Source organism: Pelophylax lessonae (genome assembly GCF_965119305.1).
Source record: "Pelophylax lessonae genome assembly, chromosome: 3".
Classification (NCBI taxonomy): domain Eukaryota; kingdom Metazoa; phylum Chordata; class Amphibia; order Anura; family Ranidae; genus Pelophylax; species Pelophylax lessonae.
Window position 1 is genome coordinate 512,094,926 of NC_138770.1, and position 22,310 is coordinate 512,117,235.

At 42.6% G+C, this 22,310-nt stretch overlaps 1 protein-coding gene across 8 annotated transcripts in view; it reads right to left on the reverse strand.

The window, feature by feature from the left end:
• Nucleotides 1-22,310, reverse strand: part of UTRN (utrophin) — a gene marked incomplete at its 3' end in the record, with an annotated part of 1,040,500 nt that overhangs the window by 705,381 nt on the left and 312,809 nt on the right. For all 8 annotated transcript variants that reach the window (XM_082249947.1, XM_082249941.1, XM_082249943.1 and 5 more), the window contains 4 exons: nucleotides 13,180-13,359; nucleotides 10,114-10,248; nucleotides 2,073-2,222; nucleotides 500-661 (listed from right to left, as the gene is read on the reverse strand). In XM_082249947.1, coding sequence (XP_082106073.1) covers nucleotides 500-661; nucleotides 2,073-2,222; nucleotides 10,114-10,248; nucleotides 13,180-13,359 — 627 coding nt within the window. The remainder of the gene's footprint in view (nucleotides 1-499; nucleotides 662-2,072; nucleotides 2,223-10,113; nucleotides 10,249-13,179; nucleotides 13,360-22,310) is intronic.

The following is a 22,310-nucleotide window of genomic DNA, read 5'->3' on the forward strand; positions in this document are numbered from 1 at the left end:
TTATAAACATGTTTACACTTCGAATTTGAATGGAATTCGATGTAAAATTTGATACTCCTTTCAATTCAAATTTTAAAAATTCTGACAATTTTTATTTCAATATTCGGAGCATTCGGTAAATTCCGTTTATACTGTGATTTGGATTTTTGGACATATCTGATTCTCCGAATAACAAAAAATTTGTCTGAATATTTATTCGGAACGAAAAGAACTGCACACACCTAACGTTCATCTCAGGGCTGTGGAAGTGTAATCTTTCATACAATCTTTTCCACCTAAAACCCTTCAAAGACTTTCTTTAAGCCCACACCTTATCATAACAATGATGTTACCCTACACCATGTATAGTCATACACTGAATTCTTGGATTCTGTTATTACCCATTTCTGATTTCATTTTTGCTAAATCAATCACTCTGCAGTTATAGTAATACAATGATGATTTGGGTGGTTAGATTACAGTTAAATAGGACAGGACATGAAAACCATTTTCGAGATACCTGAGCCTCCTGTGGCATTCGCAGAGCATCCACTCTATCGGTCAGGTATGTGGTCAGTTGTTTATCCAGCTCTTCCAGGGACTCTTGTAGTGTTTGTATCATGTGATCACTCTCACGAAGGGTCTGTAGGTGCTGCTCTAAAGTGATCTGTCTCGTCACAGCCTGAAAAGATACAATCTGATTGAAACTCCTTTTCATCTTCAAGATTTTAGCACAGAAACTTCCAATGTCATATTGTCTCTACCAACACTCCACTACACTGTTGATGTGTTACATTCCACATACTAATAAAGAGTATCCGTCAGGTCCTTACTTGTGAAAATATGTTTTGTTCCTGCGAGTCAGTTACTGTGCAGAGGATATCAAAATACATTGTGTGACTGTGTTTAAGTGTACACATGTGCTTGTGAATTATCTTTATTCATTTTCAAGCTACAGAACCAATTGTATGTACTTTAAAACTTTTTTTTCTTCAGGAAAGAAAGAATGTCACTCATTTGATTTACCCCTTTAGCTGCCACTGACATTAGGGATATGAAGGAACAGAACCACTTGCAGCTGGCTAGCTCAGTATGCTGCTGGCTGCATTCTCTCTTCGCTCCAGAAACCATGAACTTATATCAGAAGTGATCTCCTGACTCTTCTGATTTCACAAGCTGGTGATCATTTGTCCTATTCTGTCAAAATGTGAGCCTCCAATATAGGATCTTGGCCCAGGGTTGGAGTTCAAAAACATTCACAAGTCTACTAAAATATTTCCCACGTACAGAACAAACACAGAAGAGCTCTGCACAGAGCATTTCTGTTTTCATGACAGAATGCAGGGCTGCAGGGGAGAGGGGTTGATTTACTAAAACTGGAGAATGCAAAATATGGTGCAGAACTGCATGACAGCCAATCATCTTCTAACTTCAGCTTGTTCTATTAAGCTTTGACAAAAAGAAAAAAAAAAAAAAAAAACGTTGATTGGTTTCTATGCAGAGCAGCACCATATTTTGCACTCTCCAGTTTTAGTAAATCCACCCCTGTATGCTCAATCTCTTTCTCAATCTGAAGAGTTAACATGATGCACTGTGGCACTGTGGCACTGTGGCGCACCAACATACTAAAGGCCTAGCTCAGCAGACTCCATTTTGCTTAGCGGATCCCCGCTGAGCAGGCGGATGACAGGTCCGTCTCCACTTACTGTGCTGAGACGGACCTGTCAGCGCCCTGCTCTCCTCTATGGGAGATCGGATGAAAAAGAACTGCCTGTCCATTTAATTCAATCCCATCCGATCCAATCCTCCAGACGGATGGAAAAAAGGGTTACCATCAGTCTGGATTTCATGGACAGGATCGGATCGGATAGCAGCAGGTGTCAGAAGACACGTCAATTTTAATTGGTGCCAAAGGTGCTTCAACAAAGTATTGCTCAAAGGCAGTATAAAGACTGCTATATACTGTACTGCTGATGAGAAAAGGTATTTAGCAGTTTATATTTACTAAAATAATTGCATTTCCATGTTCTGTGTACTGCGAGACCAGATATAGTAAATACAGGGTCCTGAGTTTGGTAACACTAAATACTTACCAAATGACTTAGTTCTTCATAACGGGCATTAAAGACTTCTAGCTTATCGCTGATGATGTCATCAAGGATTCCACCATCAATCAAGGTCTGGCCAAGTTCACGGATCTGTGTTCTGTTATCTGCAGGGTGCCGCAGGATTGACTCCAAAGACTGAATGATTGAAGAAGAAAAAAACACAAAATTTACATTGACAATGTATATGTAACTTTCATGTCTGATGCTGAAATGAGATATATGTTTTCAAGCTAGCTATTATAATTTCACCAAAAAGTATGTTTTTTTTTTTATCCTATAAATGCACGTCCAATAATACACAACATGGAACCCTTCATAAAACTGGATTTTTGTCTTACCGTGAAATCCTTTTCTCTAACGGTTCATTGACGGACACAGCTCCATATCGTCTTTGACCCTTGGGTTATGCTACTCTCCAAAGAAGTAGGACTAGGTGGAAACAAATTTGTCTATGCCCCTAGGGCAGTCCTAGGGGGTATACTTCATACTTCCTGATAAAGGACTTCACTTTGTAACAAATAGTGTCAGAAAAATACATAATCCAACTCAACAGAGGAGTAGTGCTGTGTCGATCAATGAACATCAGAGAGAAGGATTTTACGGTAAGACAAAAAACAGAATTTTTGTAAGAACTTACCGTAAAATTCTTTTCTCTGAGTCCTCGACAGTCGCCGCCCCCGCCCCTCTTTTGGGGTTGTTGGATCTATATACTGCTTGCTACCAAACTGAGTTGAGAATGCTGCTAGCATGAGGGTATGGTCCAGAGTGACAGCCCCCTGTGGGTGTGTACATGCAAATGCTTTTATGTATGATTTTAACAAAAATCTTTTGCCTAGTTTACCCCTATGGATAAGGACAATACCCATAAGTGAAGACTGTATGAGTGGGCGGCGACTGTCAGAGGACGTAAGAGAAATCCAGTTTTCTCTTTCATTCATTGACGGACACAGCTCCATATCTTCTTTGACCCTTGGGACGTTGCAAAGCAGTGTCAACATGAGGGGTGGGAAAAACACAGCAATGCACATCATTTTCAAAAAGGGCTAAACATAGCCAACCAGGTAAACCAGGAGCTCAACCAGAAACAACTGGAGCTCACCAACCAGAAAGAATACACCCTCATGAGGCAGGAGCCTCTGCAATAGCAGCCTGCAAAACCTTGCGGCCGAACACGGCATCGGCAGATGCGAGTACATCCACCTTGTAAAACTTGGTAAATGTATGCACAGACGACCATGTGGCCGCCTTGCACACCTGAACCACTGACGCCTTATGACGGAAGGCCCAGGAGGCACTAAGCGCCCTAATAGATTGCACCTTAACAGGGAAAGAAGGAGCCTGACATTTAAAGGAATAGGCCTGCACCACCGTCTCCCTGATCCATCTGGAAATGGTCGCAACAGAAGCGGCCTGCCCCTGACGAGATCCATCCGTCCATCCAAGCAGGTAAGGTGACCGACAGGACAACGCAGCCAGTTCCAACACCCTGCATGCAGAAGTAACAGCCACAAAAAAAACTACCTTCTGTGACAGAGTAAGAAGAGGAAGTTCATGAATCTTTTCAAAAGGAGGTTTTTGAACAACAGACAGTACCAAATTGAGATCCCACAGAGGTACCAGAGATCTCCCTGGAGGAGCCAAGAGGCAAACCCTCTGGATGAAAGTGTGAACCAAAGAATTTGAAGCCAACAGCCGTTGGAAAAAAATTGCCAAGGCAGAATTCTGCCCACTGATGTTGCTAAGAGCCAAACGTTGATCTACACCTTGTTGTAGAAACTCCAGCAGACGGGACACCGAAAAAAATGTGGAGAAACCCCCCCCCCCCTCCCCCCGAGACTCACACCAAGAAATGTACGCCCTCAAAACTCTATGGTAAATCTTCCTAGAAGTAGATTTTCTAGCTTTTAACAGTGTATGAATCACCAACCCTGACAACCCTCTAGCCTTCAGTACCTGGCTTTCAATAGCCAGGCCGTTAAAGCCAGTGACCGTAAAGCAAGAGGGAAGATTGGCCTTTGGGACAAAAGATCTTCGCTGAGAGGGAGTCTCCTAGGAACATCGGTTACCAGCCTTACGAGGCCTGCGTACCAAGACCAGTGATGCCAGTCTGGGGCCACCAGAATGACTGGAATCCCTTCTGCACAGAAGCCTCGGCAGAAGCTGTAGTGGAGAAAAAGCATAAATTAGACGATACCGATCCCAAGGGGCCACCAGAGCATTGGCAGCGTCGGCCAAAGTATTCCGAGATCTTGCCACAAACCTCTGAACCTTCCGGTTGAGAGTAGAGGCCAACAGATCCACATCGGGAGTCCCCCACCGGAGACACAGTTGTTGAAACACTTCCAGGTGAAGAGACCATTCGCCTAGACTCAGGGCCTGCCCACTGTGGTAGTCGGCCTGCCAATTTTCCACCCCTGGAATGTGCACAGCAGAGAGGGCTGGAACATATCATTCTGCCCACCTTAGAATTCAGGCTACTTCTCTGGCCACAAGGGCATGTTTGGTGCCCCCTTGATAAATTACATATGCCACAGCCGTGGCATTGTCTGACTGAATTCTTACTGGACACCCCTGCAGACGATAAGTCCACAGGGACAGGCAAAGCCTGATCGCCTGATTCTCCAGGATATTGATTGCATGCAAGTCCAGAGAGACAACAAATGGCTGGACAACAGGAGCCAAATCGCATGCTGAAACTTCAGCAGTTTTGCCTCCGGAAGAAACACCCTGGCTGAGGCTGAATCCAAAGTCAGGACCAGGTAGTCCAGGTTGTTGGGCGGAGTCAGAGCTTATTTCTGAAAATTCAGCGTCCAGCTGAAGTCTTGCAGAGTTCGCACAGTGATGTCCAGATCGTCTTTTAAGACAGACGGAGACTCTGCTCGCACCGGGGCCAACACTTTTGTGAACACCCGAAGAGCTGAGGCCAAAGGGTAATGCCAGGAATTGATAATGTTCCTCTCCCATGGCAAAGTGAAGAAAATGCTGATGCTGTACATATATTGGGATATGAAGGTAAGCGTCCTTGATATTAAGAGAGGCCAAAAAATCCTATTGATGAAAGATGCCACCACCGTGCGAACGGACTCCATCTGAAATTTCTGAACTCACACAAAGTGATTCAGTGCCTTAAGATCCAAGATTGGACGGACCTTGCCTTCCTTCCTGGGAACAGTAAACAGATTTGAATAAAATCCCTGAAAACATTCCAACTCTGGAACCGGGACAATTACTCCCTGTGATAGCAGATCCTGCATGTTCCCATAAAGGCCCTGCAGCCGATCCAGGGACAAGCGCAAGTTGGAAGGAAAGAATCTTACAGGAGGCAAGGACTGAAACTCGATCCTGTAACTGGACCAAATCAACTAGTGGATCCATTTGTCTTGAATGAGAGAGGTCCACAGGTTTGGAAATAAACAAAGATGTCCCCACACCCCAAATTCTAGCGGGGGCCCCCCTTCAGGCAGAAGAGGGCTTGTCTGCGTAACCAGTGGAACTCGCTTTTGACATACCAGCCCAGGTCCTCTTGAAACCTCCCGTGAAGTGACGGGTAGACTTTTGTTCCTTGTCCTGCGAGCCCGTGGGACGAAAGGGCCGTTTGTGAGCCAAGAAGAAAGGGCCACGTTTACGACAAGGCTCTTTGCTCTTGGCAACCTGTGGAAGCAGAGTACTCTTTAAAAGACGGGGAATCCTCCACTGGAAGGAGCGTGGCTTTATTCAATATGGAAACCTGAGAATCCACCACCGGTGCAACTGCCAGTTTCTTCAAAAGGGACTCTTCAATAGGATATCTCCTAGTGAAATGCTTAGGTATCCCAACCATAGGTTTCAGGGATCCCCAATGACTTGTGACAGTCTCGTCCAAATAGGCCTGAGTATTTGAACACCTTAGTCACCTTGGATGGTCTGCGGGTACCAAATTGCACCGACGCAGCCAACAAAGCGTTAGCTGTGTCTTCCCATTTTAATGTTTCCCGCAATGATACAATCAGTGCCTCCACAAGCGCCTTGTCATGCGTGGATGCAGTGGAAGAGGATTCATCCTCACTATCAGAGCACTCAGGGTGCGTGGACGCAGACCTGGTGGGTTGACTCGCATCCGCGGAAGTCAAATCCACCTGAGAATCTGAGGAGGCAGAGGAGACAGGTGAAGGCATAGGGCGCTTCTTGCTAGGCCACTTTGAAATGGCCATATCTACTTTTGAGAATAATGACTGCACGACCGCAGTCATGGCCGCCAGGGCAGACTGAGACCCACAGGGTCCTGCAGCTTCCGAGAGTGGGTCAGGTGGAGACACGTGCTCCAGGGACTCCATGGTTAACCCATGGGCCGCCTACAATATTCTGAAAAAGGTGCAAGAAAAAAACTCTTTTACCACTGCATCGGTAGTACTACAAGTGCCTGCACACCAGCGGCACTGCTTTAGCAGAAAGAGGGAGCTGTACCCCGCAGGGACTCACCAAGCTGTTTGCCATGCAGCGATCAGAGAGAAGGAGGAAGTGCTGACACCACCACTAGAGGCCCAATGCCGCATCACCGCTCCACAGGCTACAAGAAAATGGTCGCCTCATTGATTTAATTGGGAAACCCCTAAAACATGGCCGCCAGACTACACAAACATGGTCGCCGAAGACCAAAACAGCCATCTACAGCAAAATGGTGGCACCACATGGCACTGCACCCAGGACCCCCAATGGCCCTTCAGGTACTTGTAGTTCGCCAGGGGGGCCCTAACAGGTACCCCTGTCATAGAAAAAATGTTGTGAGCCACCGGCGGCACGCTCCCTCCCCTCTCCAGCCCATCACCGCATGACACCCACACCTGAGAATAGCCTGGCCACCCCAGGAGGGGGGGGACTAAGGGGGATAGGTGCGGGCCACTTGTGCAGGGGGACCCTGCTAGTGAGGGGGGCATCAGGTGGGAAGGAAGGGCACATAGGGGACCCACCAACCCAGGGAAAGGGCACGCGCCAACCCCAACGTTTTCCCAGAGGAGAAAGAGGGGGGACACTACTTACCTCACCTGGGAACCGAGCGGGCACCACTCCGGGCAGTCCACCGCACCACCTTGGAATGGGACAGCTGCAGCCAGAGGTACGCTGCAACTTAGGTCTTGACCAGTGTCGTGACCAGGGCTATGCGTCCTCATGAGATGTTTCACTCACGCAACCAACCTAGTGCGGAGCTAAAGTTGGGTCTCGCTCGCTGACCAGACTGGGAAGACCGTAAGGATCTAGGATATCCAGTGAGTCCCCTAGTCCGGCAGTTGATTGTAGTTCTCACGGGAACAGAAAATAATAAAGGAAGAAAAATTTAATTTAAAAAGGAAAAAAATGCCAGGACCAGAGATCCCAGCATAGAACTAGGTCCTTACTTCTGACTAGGCAGAAAAAATTAAAGTCCTATAGAAGTAAGTGGGAAGTATACCCCCTATGACTGCCCTAGGGTCGTAGTGAAATTTGTTTTCCGCCTAGTCCTACTCCTATGGAAAGCAGCATAACCCAAGGTTCAAAGAAGATATGGAGCTGTGTCCGCCAATGAAGGAAAGAGAAAACAGGTTTTTATGTAGTAGTATATTTTTAGCCTGGTTGTGAATGGTCTAAATTGGGGTTGATTTAGTAAGGAAATAAAACATGTTCACTTAAATTTGTATTTCCTTTTGCAAAATAGGTGAAGCCATGTTCAGTTTAATCATCTGATCATATATAAACAAAAGTGTTACTTTTTAATTCCCCTTGCTTGTGATTTGGTATTGAAAGTGAACACTGCTTAACCTTATTAACCAAGATAGGTAAACATAAACTTAGCAAAGCTAACATTTCAGCCTTTACCGTTCAAGCCTATTATGTCTATTTTAGTTTAGAATTTCAGACAATCTTTCATTTCTGTAATCGTTACACCAAAGCATTGCTCCAAAAGCCTTTTCCACAGGATGTTTAGTTTTCATACCTTGCAACTGGGGCTAACTAGCTGAAAATAGTCATATGCAGGCTGAATTTATCATAGCAAAAAGCTACTAGAAATGGAAGCACAGGGGGAGATTTACTAAAACTGAAGTGTGCAAAATCTGGTGCAGCTCTGCATAGAAACCAATCATCTTCCAGGTTTTATTGTCAAAGCTTAATTGAACAAGTTGAAGTTAGAAGCTGATTGGTTACCATGACCAGCTGCGCCAGATTCTGAGTGCTCAAGTTTTAATAAATCTCCCCCACAGTCAGGGGTATTGGTATAAAGGACAATTTTTAATGTCACCATGTTAAAATGATGTTTGACATTTATGTTTTTGTATTTGTGAGGAAATAATGGGAAAATATATTGGAGTTGATTTACTAAAGGCAAATAGAATGTGCACTTTGCAAAGTGCAGTTGTACTCTACAAGTGTAGTTGCTCCAGAGCTTAGTAAGTGACGTAAAGCTTCGCTTTTTAAAGAATACCCAATCACGTGCAAGGAAAATGAAAAAAAAAACAGCACTTCAATGGAGAATGACAAGATTTGAGGCAGAAAGCAAAAAAATATTAAATCATCAAGTGCAGCACGAGAGGTTTGAAAACTTGCATAAGCATATTTCTTATCACATCTATCATTTGCTTTAGAAACAAAAGAGTACACATCTATCCTTAACATCAGTTAAACAATAAGAATCCAAGTCTCCAGCAGGAAAAAGCACTGCTTGGTTTGATTTGATTTGTGGTCATGTTTAGAGGACAGCATTTACAAAAATCTGAATTTAGGGGTCAGTAATGCCTGAGATCAATAGGTTGATGTAGTGGTTTACTGGGAATATGACTTCTTCCTCGTTATATGTAAGACCCTTGGACTCAAATTATGTAATAGAGTTAAAATATTAAAGTGATTGCAAAGTCTTTAAAAAAAAAATTACAAACATGTTATAATTACTTGCTGGTGGTTTTGCACAGAGAAGCCCAGATCCTCCTCGGGTCCCTCTTCGGCTCTCCTCCCTCCTGTTGGGTGCCCCCACAGTCAGCAGCTTGCTATGGGGGCACCTGAGCCAAGTCACAGCACCATGTGTCCATTCAGACATGGAGCTGTGACCCGGCCCCGCCCCTATCTCTCCGGAATGGCTGAATGATTTTGATTGACAGATGCGGGAGCCAATCGCGCTACGCTGCTGTCTCAGCTAATGAGGAGGGGGCCCTAGGCAGCTTAGACACTTCTGCAACATTTCTGGATGAAGACGGGCTCAGGAGGGTAATAGAGAGGCTGCTGCACACAGAAGGATTTTTTTATCTTAATGCACAGAATGCATTAAGATAAAAAAAAACCTTCTGCCTTTACAAAGAACAGTGTATGCTTGCTTACCAAAGTGTATGGTCACTGATGTTTGTTAATAAGATGAAGCTGTGTTCGCTTCAAACAGCTACTGATGAGCAAAATTTCTTATTTTTTATTTCCCTAGCACCATATTTGCCAACATTCACTTTGCCAAGTACCTGCACTCCTTTAAAAAAAGAATTTCAATGTCTGTATACCATGAACTTTTTAAACACTGCATGTGAGCAGATGTATCTCAGGTGTTTCCCGCATACAGGGATAATGAGGCTCAAACCATGTTTCATACACCTGCAATTTAATGGTTTATGCACTTTTTTTTTTTTTTAAGAGAAGCATCAAAATATCAATTACATGTCAGTGCATATAATAGGGGTTCCAGTTATCAGTATAGAGTGATAACAAAAACAGTAAGCTTGGTACATGGACCAACAGTACAATAGAATGAAAGAACAACAAGGCAGAGACAGAGATCAATAATCATTTCTGTTTAACAGTAAGGCATTCATCATTTTTGAGAAAAAAGTGGAGCAAGCTAAGAGTTCAATGACTTTGACATAGGCATGGGCAATAACACTGTTACTGATCACAGCAAGAGGAATCAGCACTAAGCGGGTGTAATAGAAAAAAAACTGAGAATTTTAAATCAATTACAAACGACAGACACTGTCAGCTACAATATAAGCTAACAAGTATTTGAAAATAAACCGTTACAATAAAAGTTCAGCTACTTTACCTCCAGAGCTTCATTAACAGCATCCACTTTATCTGGGAGATTTGTTGAATTCTGTATTCGGTCTTCCAGTGAATTTAACCACCCTGTCTCCACATTCAAATAATGGAGAAGTTCTATCCAGCAAGACCACACTTCCTGTCAGAGGAAGACAAGTTACAATAATTCCCACAAGGCAGCCTTTTACAATGCAAATCCTCTTTTCTTCATGAATATTTCCACAAGGAATTAGAAGAGCTTTTAACATATCCATTTTCTTTCATAAACAAATATTTGATTTTCTATATCGGATCTCCTGCTCCCTCACATGAAAGTGTCATGGAAGTTCTTAAAAATCTTCAAAATATGAAAATATGTCAAAATTCAGTTTATTTGGACGCTTGTGAATCTCATTAATATATCAATGAGTCCAAAGGGATTTAGGAAATGCAGATTTTTGGTTGACCTATATCAACAATTTGTTTTATCTGGAAAAAATCTAAATAAAAAAGAAAAAGAGTATTTTTTGTTGACCTTAACTTGCTATTTCAAAAACGACGCTAATACTATGCGTTTCCTTTGTTCTGCATAAAAAGTATCAAAAAAATACTACATAATAAAAAATGCTGCTATCTTAACCCTTTAATGGCGAAGGTCAAAACAAATCTTAACTGGAAGAAAAGCCTAACTACAGTATACAAATTCTTAAAGCGTAACTCCACTTTTGTTGAGAAAAAAAAAACTTTCCCCTCTGGGTGATCTCTGTACATTGCAAGGATTTTAACAAACTTTGTTGCAGATTCCTACCTTTTGGTAATCTGAATAAATCAGTTTGTTTCTTGGTTTAACATCCCTGTGCTGACTGAGCCTAATGGAAGTGGTTTCATAATTATCAATCAGCTGTGCGGCTGCAGAGCACTAATGAGGAAATCTGCTGGGCCTGCATCCCTTTAGACATGTACCTATTGGGATTATCTCACCAAAAATGACATTTTTCTTGCAGGGGATGCCTGAAATCTGACTTGTATCTTAGTGCAGACTTCTGGGAAAATCAGTGAGCCAATCACACAAGCAGGAAATTATGTTTCTGGGGGAAATTCTGTACAAATTTGTGTACAGAACACCTCCATGTAGCCGTATTGCATTGCATTTTCAGAAAATGACAGTTGCTGCTAATGTTGTCAACTGCCTGGGCACTTTTTTCAAGCCCGTAAATGCCCGTAAGGTGAAAAGCCTGCCAGTAAAAAAATATTCTGTCAGCCTGTGACGCTTTTAGATGAAGGGATGGAGCAAGGCATGGAGGGATGATGTGAGAGACAAAGAAATGGAGTAATGAAGCAAAGGATAGAGGGATGGGGTGATTGAGGGATAGAATTATAGAAAGATAGAGGGAGAGACAGAATAATAGAAATGGAGGGATGATGTCATGGAGACAGGAGGTGATGGAGGAATTGAGGCAGGAGATGATGGAGGTATGGAGGCGGAGAGATGGAGGCCGGAGGTGATGGAGTCAGAAGGTGGTGGAGTGATAGAGACAGGAGGTGATGGAAGGATGGAGACAGGAGGTGATGGAGGGATCGAGACAGGAGGTGATGGAGGGATGGAAACAGGAAGTGAAGGATGGATGGAGTGATGGAGTGATGGAGGCAGGAGGTTGAGTGAGAAGAGTTTTTTTGTGTTTTTTATGCACTGCTCTTTACTTCCATGGTCTTCCCAACACACTAAAATACAGACAAAAATGTAGTAATTTTCAAAATGCACTGCACTGCAACTCTGAGATGGGAACAGACGCTATTTGTCTTATAGGGAGATGTATGGACATATAAGATGTGTCCTTTGTGCTGAAGGTTACTGATTTTGGTGAAATCTTCCATCCACTGGGATGGGTGAGGGGGAGATAGAAGATGGAAGACTTCAACCAAATCTGCATCCAGAAGCACAAGAGACACATCGCATTAACTGTAAATAATGTCTCTTGATTATTTTGAACCATCTTTTTTTTTTACTAAACCTAGGTTTTAGGGTTTGTAAGGTAGACTAAAGAAAGCAATGTATGCAAATCAAGAATTCCTGTTTTATGCAAAGTTTGTAAGATGAACCCCTGGGTTAAGAAAACAATGTCTGACCACAAGAGCCTTGTGTATTCTTCATTGAATCTTGGTGGGCTTTGTCAGATCTGTGCAATATAATCCAGTATGAAAATGTTGCCTCTGCACAAGCGCTTCCTGGAAAAAGACTGGTCACTGCTACCATCACCTCCTGTCTCCATCATTCCACTCCACCGATGATGTAACCCCTACATTTACATGGTAATATCAGGGTTCGCAAAGACACATGGTGTACACAAAGTGGATTTATATAATTTGTGGCTATTGATCAATATATTTATATGAAAGTGTTTCTTCCCTGTTTGGGGGTATAGCTGTGCACAGTGGGTACATTGGGAATCCTAAAGTTAGGGCCAAACCACTCTAGAACCACCCAAGAATCTAACATGTGATATAGATATAAGAATGCTGCTTGATTTCTTGGCCCATGGGATAAAAACAATTGGTGCTTTTATTGGGTCACCTGTGCACAGTCCCAGGTCCCCATCTGACTGCTAACCGCAACATACTAAAGTACAAAGTAACCTCTGCCCATACGTTGACATGAGTTATAGTTGTGGATGGGCACAAGTATAGCTTGTAAAGTGTACATACTATGTGTACACATCACACAGAAGAACAAGTTCCTTGGTTATACCAACTAGACTTTTCCAATACCTATAACAAAAAGAACTCCCAAAAGCTACCTGCTTGGAGTTTGCATGTTCTCTTTTTGCCTTTGTGGGTTTCCTCTGGGTACTCCAGTTTCCTCCACACTCCAAAGACATGCTGGTAGGTGAATTGGCTTCTATCTAAATTGGCTCATTTATATGTATGAATGTGAGTTAGGCACCTTAGATCGTAAGCTCCTTGAGGGCAAGGATCGATGTGAATGTACAATATGTATGTGTAAATTATTGGTGCTATGCAAGAACCTGTAATAAATAAAAAAAATAAAGCAGAAAAATTAAAAGCATAAATCTTTTAGTAATCATATTAGTACCTCCAGTGTGTGGCATTTCCCTCGAATTCTGTTACAAAGTAGCTGATAGTTGTCAAGAACCTCTTTAAGCTCTGTTGTCAAATCTTGGCCGCCAGCTGGTCCTTTGGCTGCCATTGCCCTTATGTTATCCTTTAAGATCTTCACTCTCACCTCTTTCTGTAACACATCTTCTTTCGCCCGCTAAAAATGAAAACAACATGTAAGAATATATATCTAATCATTCATAAAAGCAAAAACAAGAAGTAATCGCTCATTCCTTATGGCTAATATTTACATTATTCATACCAAGACATTGCCAAATTACGGTACCTAAACATGCCAAAACAGAGGCCACATCAAATGGCATAGAATAATCACATCTGGAATATTGAGAATTATTTTCTGAACAGAAAGCAATCAGTCATACAATCCGTAATCCAAGTCAGTTGCTATGAAGGATGGTGTATAACAATTGTCAAACATTTTCAGACCATATGATTGGATGGGCAAATATATAAGAGAATGTACCTAAAAGATATACAACTAAGACAAACACGCATGAAGAAATGCATTCATTTATCTTACTGGAAATGATACTATACCAAATGACATAACTGTGGAATGTTTTGGTCTGCTCCTTGCTGGTAAAATGGTAAACTGGCGCTAGGAATAAAGGAAGGCACCCAGAATGATGATCTGGACACTTTGGCCCCATTTACACCTATTTTCAAGTAGTATTAAACCCAAAACCTAAAATGTAATATATTGAAGCATTCCAAGCATTATATGTAGTGGTTGTATTAGTTTTCTTGTTTTAAGGTTTGTTTCCCTTTGTTATCATCTGGTGACCTGGTGATACCTCTTGTATTAGAGTGGCCCACTCTGGATGAAAGAGCACAGGGGCACCTTTTGACAGCAGCACTGTTACAGTAATCTAGGGGGAGAGTTAGATGCACTAGGAGATTTAGGCTAACACACTGAAGCCACACTCCAGCTCACACTTTTTATCCCTTTTGGGATAAAGGTATTATTTCAATAAAAGGTAATAATCTGCGGGAGGTATGGTGGCTTTCAAAAGACTCTTAGACATACATCTCAAGGAGAAAAACATTCAGGGGTATGAGAGATGATTACGGCCACACACACCTACACAGGTTGAACTGGATGGACTATTGTCTTTATTCAACCTCCCCTACTATGTAACTATGTAATAATTGTAAGCACCCCTGTCGGTGGTAGATGTATTCTCAACCCCCTAACTGCTACATTTGGAGGAGAGTTTGTTCTGTTGAAAAACAACAGATGTACTGGCAAGATCACCAGATGAAAAAAAAGGAAAAGAAAGCCTAAAAAAGAAAAATAATGCAGCCATCACATCTAAGAATTGGTAAGCTGTAATATAACAAAATATTTGCTTTTAGTTTAACCACTTTTCGCCCACCCTATAGGCAAATGACAGCGGGAAGGTGGTTGCATTATCCTGACCGGACATCATATGACGGCGGCAGGATAATGCGCTCTGCGCGCCCCCCGGGGGAGCGCGCAGAGCGGCGATCAGTGATGCGGCGTGTCACTCTGACACACCACATCTCCGATCTCGGTAAAGAGCCTACTGACGTAGGCTTTTTACCATGTGATCAGCTGTGTCCAATCACAGCTGGTCACATAGTACACAGGAAGAGTCGTTGACCGGCTTTCCTTAGTTCGTGCCTGACAGACACGAGTAGAGGAGAGCCGATCTGTGGCTCTCCTGACAGGGGGGGGGGGGGGTCTTCACTGGTAATCAGAGCATTGATTACCAGTGAAGACCCTTGGGGGGGGGGTGCCACTAGAACCACCAGGGATGACCCAGGGATGCCCATCCATGACTCCAGGGATGCCCGCCATGGCCACCAGGGATGGCAATCAGGGCTCAGGGAGCCTGCCAATGCCTTCTCCATCAGTGCTGCCCGTCAGTGCTCTCCCCATCAGTACTGCCCACTAGTGCCCATCATTGCCCATCAGTGCCGCCTATGAGTGCCCACCAGTGCCGCCTATCAGTGCCCATCAGTGCCACCTATCAGTGCCCATCAATGCTGCCTATCAGTGCCCAGCAGTGCTGCCTATCAGTGCCCACCAATGCTGCATATCAGTGCTACCTATCAGTGCTGCCTATCAGTGCCGCATATTACTGCCACCCCATCAGTGCCACCCCATCAGTGCCCCCTCATCAGTGCCACCTCATCAGTGCAGCCTCATCAGTGCTCATCAGTGCAAGAAAAAAACTATATTTTTACAGAATTGTATAACATAAACAAAAAAACTTTTTTTTTTAAACTTTTCGGTCATTTTTTGTTTGTTTAGCAAAAAAAAAAAAAAAAAAATCTTGCAGTGATCAAATAACACCAAAAGAAAGCTCTATTTGTGGGAAAAAAATGACATAAATTTGGTTTAGGTACAGTGTTGCATGACCACACAATTGTCATTCAAAATGCAACAGCGCTAAAAGGGGAAAATTGGCCTGGGCAGGGGGTGAAAGTGCCCTGTATTGAAGTGGTTAATACCACTTTAATTTACATGTATTTTCAGTGGAATCAATGGAAAAATATAAAAATACATGTCAACCCGCATTAAGCATATGCGTTTATTTATTTATTTTTTTTAAAGGAGAATGAATTTTCCAACAAATGCATAATAGTGAAAGCAGCCTCTGGAATTTACTTTGTTTATGCGGATCACTCATAGGCTGCTTACCAATGGCATAAGCTCAGCTGCACACAGAGGTGAGCTGACATTGAGATTAAACATGCCATAGTGTGACCTACTGAAGAACTAGCATTTGTGATATGACATGAATGACTTTATGACTTTATCAATGATTAATGATTAATACTAAGCTTACTTATTTTCTACGCAAGAAAAGCCATTTTACTGTTCTGGAAAAAATCCTCCCTGCTTGCTATACAGTATGTTAGCCGGTTGACTAATGTCGACTTGCCTAAACATAAAATAATTGATGTGGGCAGGGCTTGCCAAAAAAGTATGCTGGAATATGTCAGCCATGGATAGATGCCCCAGTGTCACAAAATGCTGATATAGCTTTGTCTCAGTAGGATGTCCATTGTTTCTTTACTACCTTTTACCCTAGGTTCACACTTACGCGTTTTGTGCAGGCCGCATTTGCATGGGCATGGCAGCCCCTTCAAATGAATGGGTTGCTGTGCCTGAGTTTCCGCAAGAAAAAATAAAAATAGAATAAAGGTGCATGCACCTTTTCAAAAATGCTGCCGCAAGGAAATCACATGGAGTTTTTGACCATTCAATTTCCCTGTGGTTCCCACGCACACAAACGCACTGTTGGTATAGATGTGATTCCCGCACCCGTAGTCATAGGAATAGGTGTAAACCATGCCTTAGAATGTGGAGTTTTTAGGCTTGGCCACACCTATGCGTGGTGTGGCTGCGGATGCGGGAATCGCATCTGTTCCTGCACCTGCAACCACCCGCAGCCAAATCGCGCTGCTCTTAGGAGACGAGCGTGGTTGATTTTCATTGTGAATGGCACCCCCACGCATTCCAGCATGTTTGCAGGAAATCGCATTGACAAAAAGACCAAGCGATTTCCCTGTGGGTGGCATGCACCTTTTATTTTTTTGCAGAAACACAGGCACAGCAGCTCATTCATTGGAATGGGCTGACGTGCCCGCGCAAGCACGGTCTACACAAAAACGTGGAAGTGTGAACCTAGGGGTTTTTTTTTTTTTTCTTTCTTTTGTATCTCTCTGGAGGGCGGGTGGTCTTTCAGATCTGTTTATTAGTCCCGGTTCACACTTGTGCGATGCGGGAAGGCTGCGAATTCGCAGCCTGTTCCCGCATCGCAAACGCACCCCTGGCAGTTCACACTGCCATATGCGATACGCAGGGGGTGTCAATGAAATGTTAACGACACCCCCAGTTTGATCGCATATCGCAGTGCGATCTGACAGTTCGCACAGGATCGGATGGCACAAGTGTGAACCACTGTGCGATCCGATCCTGATGCGGCTGGAAAAAAGGGTCATGTGCGTGTTTGGTGCGGATACAGTGCGAATTCAGCCATACAAAGTGTATGGCTGAATTCGCATCTGCACCTCCGATCGCATGTAATGAAGGAGCAGTGCGCTCCGAATTACATGTGATCGGCGCACTCGCAGGAATGTGAACCGGCCCTTAATGCTGACTGTATCATTGACACAGCTTAATAGTTTATGGAGGCGGGAGAGAGTGGAAAGAGTGTGTGTATGTATGTTGTGTGTTTCTTTGTTTGTCCCTGGGTTGTTTTCTTTTCTCCTTGTACCACAATTGAATAAGTCCCGGTTCACACTGAGGCGACCTGTGAGGCCTGGTCGCCTCACAGGTCGCCGTAGGTCGCCTCCCATAGGGAAGCTGCGGACCCGTTCTAATAGGAGCGACACAAGTCGCTCCGACTTAGAAAAAGGGTCCGGAGCTTCTTTGGGGCGACCAGGAGGCGACCGCCATAGACTTCAATGTTATGAAGTCCGTGGCGGCCGCTCCGAGGTCGCGGTGCGAAGTAGCGTCGCTCGTATGTGAACGGGCACTAACAGTTGGATGTATGTACTGCTAATCCATGTATTGAAACAGATTTCTTTTTGTATTATAACTACATTGGCTCTGGGTAGCCTAGCAAGGTATAATTATCTCACCAAATTAGTGCAATAAATCAAATAATATACACCAAGTTGCGCAAAATTATTGATAGATGTAAAAAATATATGTGAAAAGTCAGTAAATCATATAAAATTAATAATATAGCTGTGCAAGTTTTACATATAAACAAACCCCAAATAATGAACACACACTGTGAACATAACATTAAAGTCCAATAATGTGCTCAAAGCGACAACACTGCCTAAAATTGGGCAGAGTCGCTATATAGTGTAATCAGAGTTCCAAAATGATTATGGTGTGGTCGCTTTGAGCACATTATGGGACTTTAATGTTAAGTTCTAAGAACATTGTCACATATTAGCACTTTATTAATTTTATTAGCGTGAGAGACCAACACTATTAATTTTTGAAGATATAATTATCACTCAGTGTTCCGTGGTTCTCTGTTTTTTCATTTTTATTAACGTCAAAATTTGAAAAAATAAAAACCTTAAAAAAATAAAATAAAAATGATTGATAATAAAGCTATAATGATACAAATTTTTAAGAAATACAAAGCTATATGTTCACATATGTGTATTTTATAAATCACAGTCTCTATCATTTCTTCCATCTGAAGTACCTGGTTGATCCTGCCAGTCACCTTTCTTACTTGTTCTAAACTGACTACACAGAGCTCAGAAGCTGATCTGTTCCTGGGTGATCAGTTTTCTTCCTTTGGCTGACCATTCAGAGGTACAGGACACTGCAAACACACAGCATGCCTGTATTTGGTAGTTTGTTCAGCCACCACGCCTTTAACCAATTACAGCCTGACTTTTGAACACGCCCCTTGCTCAAGCACAACATGCTTGCCTCAAGGTGAACAGACTATGGAATACAGGCAGAGTGTGTGACTGCACAGTGTCCTGTAACCCTGCCCTCCAAAATCAGAAAGAAGAGATGCATGGTCACATGAGCAAACTTTTTAACCTTGTTAAAATGTAAGAAAGATCATTTCTTAAACCAAGCAAAAGCAGTAATGGTGCCTGCATAGTACTTAAAACCAGGGCTTTTTTTCTCAGAAAATAGGTGCAGGAACTCAGCCACGGTCCCCCCAAAACCCCCTCCTGCCACACACACACCCTCAAAGCCACATCAAATAGTAGCTGTGGTCAAATTTCACTAACAGTGGAAGTGTCTTAAAGGGGTATTAAATACCAGGAATGCATTAGATACAGAGTGCAGAGTTCAGGGGTGCACTATGTGTAGAGTTCGAGGATGCATTATGTACAGAGTGCAGAGTTCAGTTGTTCGCTGCATACAGATTGCAGAGTTCAGGGGTGCGCAACGCACAGAGTGCAGAGTTCAGCCTTCTTCCATAGCTGCTTACCTCTGCATTCCCTAACCACATCTCACTTTCACCCCTCTTCAGCTATGACCTTTGCATGCAATCCCCCCCTCCCTTAAAGCTCCACCATCTTCCACCTTACTTTTGTTGTTGCATTAAGCTGAAGCTCCCAGCCAGCTCTAGTACCTCCCTGCATACTGTAGATGGCTCCACCTCTCTCACTTGCAGGGAGATCATCCAGTGGGGGTGTCGGCATCCGCACTGCACCACAGGTACCTGCATCTCCCTTGTCCCCATCCTGCACTTAGTGGGAGCCACTCAGGAGATCAAATCTATGGCAGCCATTTGGGAGACAAGCTGTCACTTGTAAACGCAAAAGCTAGATTTCTGTATTTACAAATGATAGTGGTGAGCGGGGAACAGAGGGCCTAAACCAGTGGTGGTGGAACTGAGTTCCGCTCCTGCTCTGATTGGACACAGCAGGAGCCAATCAGTGGGTCAGATGGACGCGATGTTCGCCAGCATCTGGCGATCATTTCCGAAAAAGGCAGAATGGTGGTCTGCCTATGTAAACAAGGCAGATTGCCGTTCTGTCAGGAACATGGATCTCTGTCTTCCCCCAGTCAAAGCACCCCCCCCCCCCCACAGTGAGCAGGGAACACATTTAACCCTTTGATCACCCCTGATGTTAACCCTTATGACGCTGCCAGTGTCATTAGTACAATGACAGTGCATTTTTTTTTTTTAACACTGATCACTGTATTGGTGACACTGGTCCCCAAAAAGTGTCACTTAGTGTCAGATTTGTCCACCGCAATGTCGCAGTCCCACTAAAATTGCTGATCGCCGCCATTCCTTTAAAAAAATAAAAAATAAAATCCATAAATCTATCCCATAGTTTGTAGACGCTATAACTTTTGCTCAAACTGATTAATATACGCTTATTGGGATTTTTTGTTATCCAAAAACATGTAGCAGAATACATATTGGCCTAAACTGATTAGACCTAAACCTAAATTAGATTTTTAATATTTTTTATTGGGTATGTTTTGTAGCACTATTGTGGGTTTTTTTTTCTTCAAAATTGACAGATTTTTTTTTTATAGCGCATAAAATAAAAACCGCAGAGGTGATCAAATACCACCAAAAGAAAGCTCTATTTGTGGGGGAAAAAAAACCCATCAATTTTATTTGGGTACAGTTTTCCATGACCACGCAATTGTCAGTTAAAGTAACGCAGTGCCATATCGCATAAAATGGCCTGGTCATGACGGGGGTAAAACCTTCTGGGGCTGAATTGGTTAATGGTTTTGGATTTATGCTAGAAGGACAAAGTAATCTTGATCCACACAACTTTGTTTTGAGAGCAATGTCCTAACTAAGTAATTTTCATGTTTACATTTTACTTATTTCTGATTAAATTAAAATAAAAATGATTCTGTGTTGGTCACTGAGGTGATGTATTGTGATTACTGATTGCATTTTTGCAGGAAATGTCCAGCATCTCAAGTGTTTCTCTCCTATGTTATATATAAACATTTTCTGAGTCGCACTACCCTCTGCTATTATTTCCCATTAGACGGTAATTTCTGCTATCAGGGACACTCCAAATATATGCAGATACAAGGTGATTTCTGCTTTTAAAACTAATGTTGGAGCTTTAGGGTGACCCCAGATACTTTCAGTATAACATTCGAACAGCAAGAATGTCCTTGTTCTCACTGATATAATTTTGTAGTAACATAAAATGGAAATAATGACAGAGGTTACAGAGAACCAGGTAATAACTAAGGATTCTGAAAATGCACAGAAACCTCTAATTATGACACATTTAGAGTTCATGACAGCCAGGAAGACAGCACTAATTAGAATAGGATTTCATTCTACCAGGACCTTTGTCCTCAGGCATAATCTTCAGACAGAAAGAGTTTTTTTCTTTCAAAAAGATACTCCTCACATAGGATGTACTGGGACTTTCAGCAAGACAGAAAATCATTGCACAGATTTTCAGAGCCCAGAGGTCATTCAGAATTTTATCACAGATAACAGAGCCATGAGTGAGTTCTCTTTATGTTTTGTAGCCCTATAGTTTTCAGCATGTTGGAATTTAATAATTAGCAGATCAATTAGTTGCTGGCCCTGCACTGATGTAATCTGCAGATCAACACAATTCACTAAACTAGTATGAGGGTCTACCTCAAACAATCTGATCAGATTTTATCTCAGCAGGCAGACCTTCACACTACAGTGTTGTTGGTAAATTTTGGAATCTAAAAGATCGGACAGTTTGTGGCCAGCAGGGCAATAAAATACAGAAATAAGCATACAGATCTGAATTTTAAAATGCATTACTGCCCTTTATTAGACGTCACATTTGGTATTTAGTTGTTATTGATCAGTGGTTCTTAACTTGGGTTCGATCGAACCCCAGGGGTTCGGTGAGTCAGTCTTGCGGGTTCGGCGGAGGTCAAGACACACACCTGACTCATATGATTCATTATTATGTTTTTGTTTTTGAGTGAAAATCATGTTTTAATGGTTTTGTTCTTTGTTCTTAATGGTTTTGTTCTTTAATGGTTTTGTTCATTTTGTGCACCTATGTATAAATATATACCTATGTCTTGAATTTGAAAAAATTATATTTTATTTTTCCAATTAACCTTCTTAGCAGTATTCCCGAGTGTGGCTCGGGGTTAAATTTCAGAGCCAAAAGCGGTAACCCCGAGCCACACTGAGGGTACCGCCAGAAGCATCGCTGGATCCTGTAAAAGAGGTTACTTACCTTGTCACCGGGATCCAGCGATGTATGCGAGCGGTATGCGGCGGTGGATCTTCCTCCCGATCCTCTCCGTGCCCCGGCTTCCGTCTCCTGCGATGTGACGTTCGCAGGGGGGTGGAACCGGCGGCAAATTCAAATGTAAAACACACCAAACACACTGATACCATTCAAAATAAAATAAGTTCACATTACATTGCCCCCAGTGCCCTTTCCTGTACTTTTTATGTATATATATATATATATGTGTGTGTGTGTGTGTGTGTATATATATATATATATATATATATATATGTATACATACATACATACTTTAACTTATTTATAGTTTTTTATTATATTATAATTTATGATTTTGTGCTTCAAACTTTATCATACCCAAGATGTTATAAAGAAGAA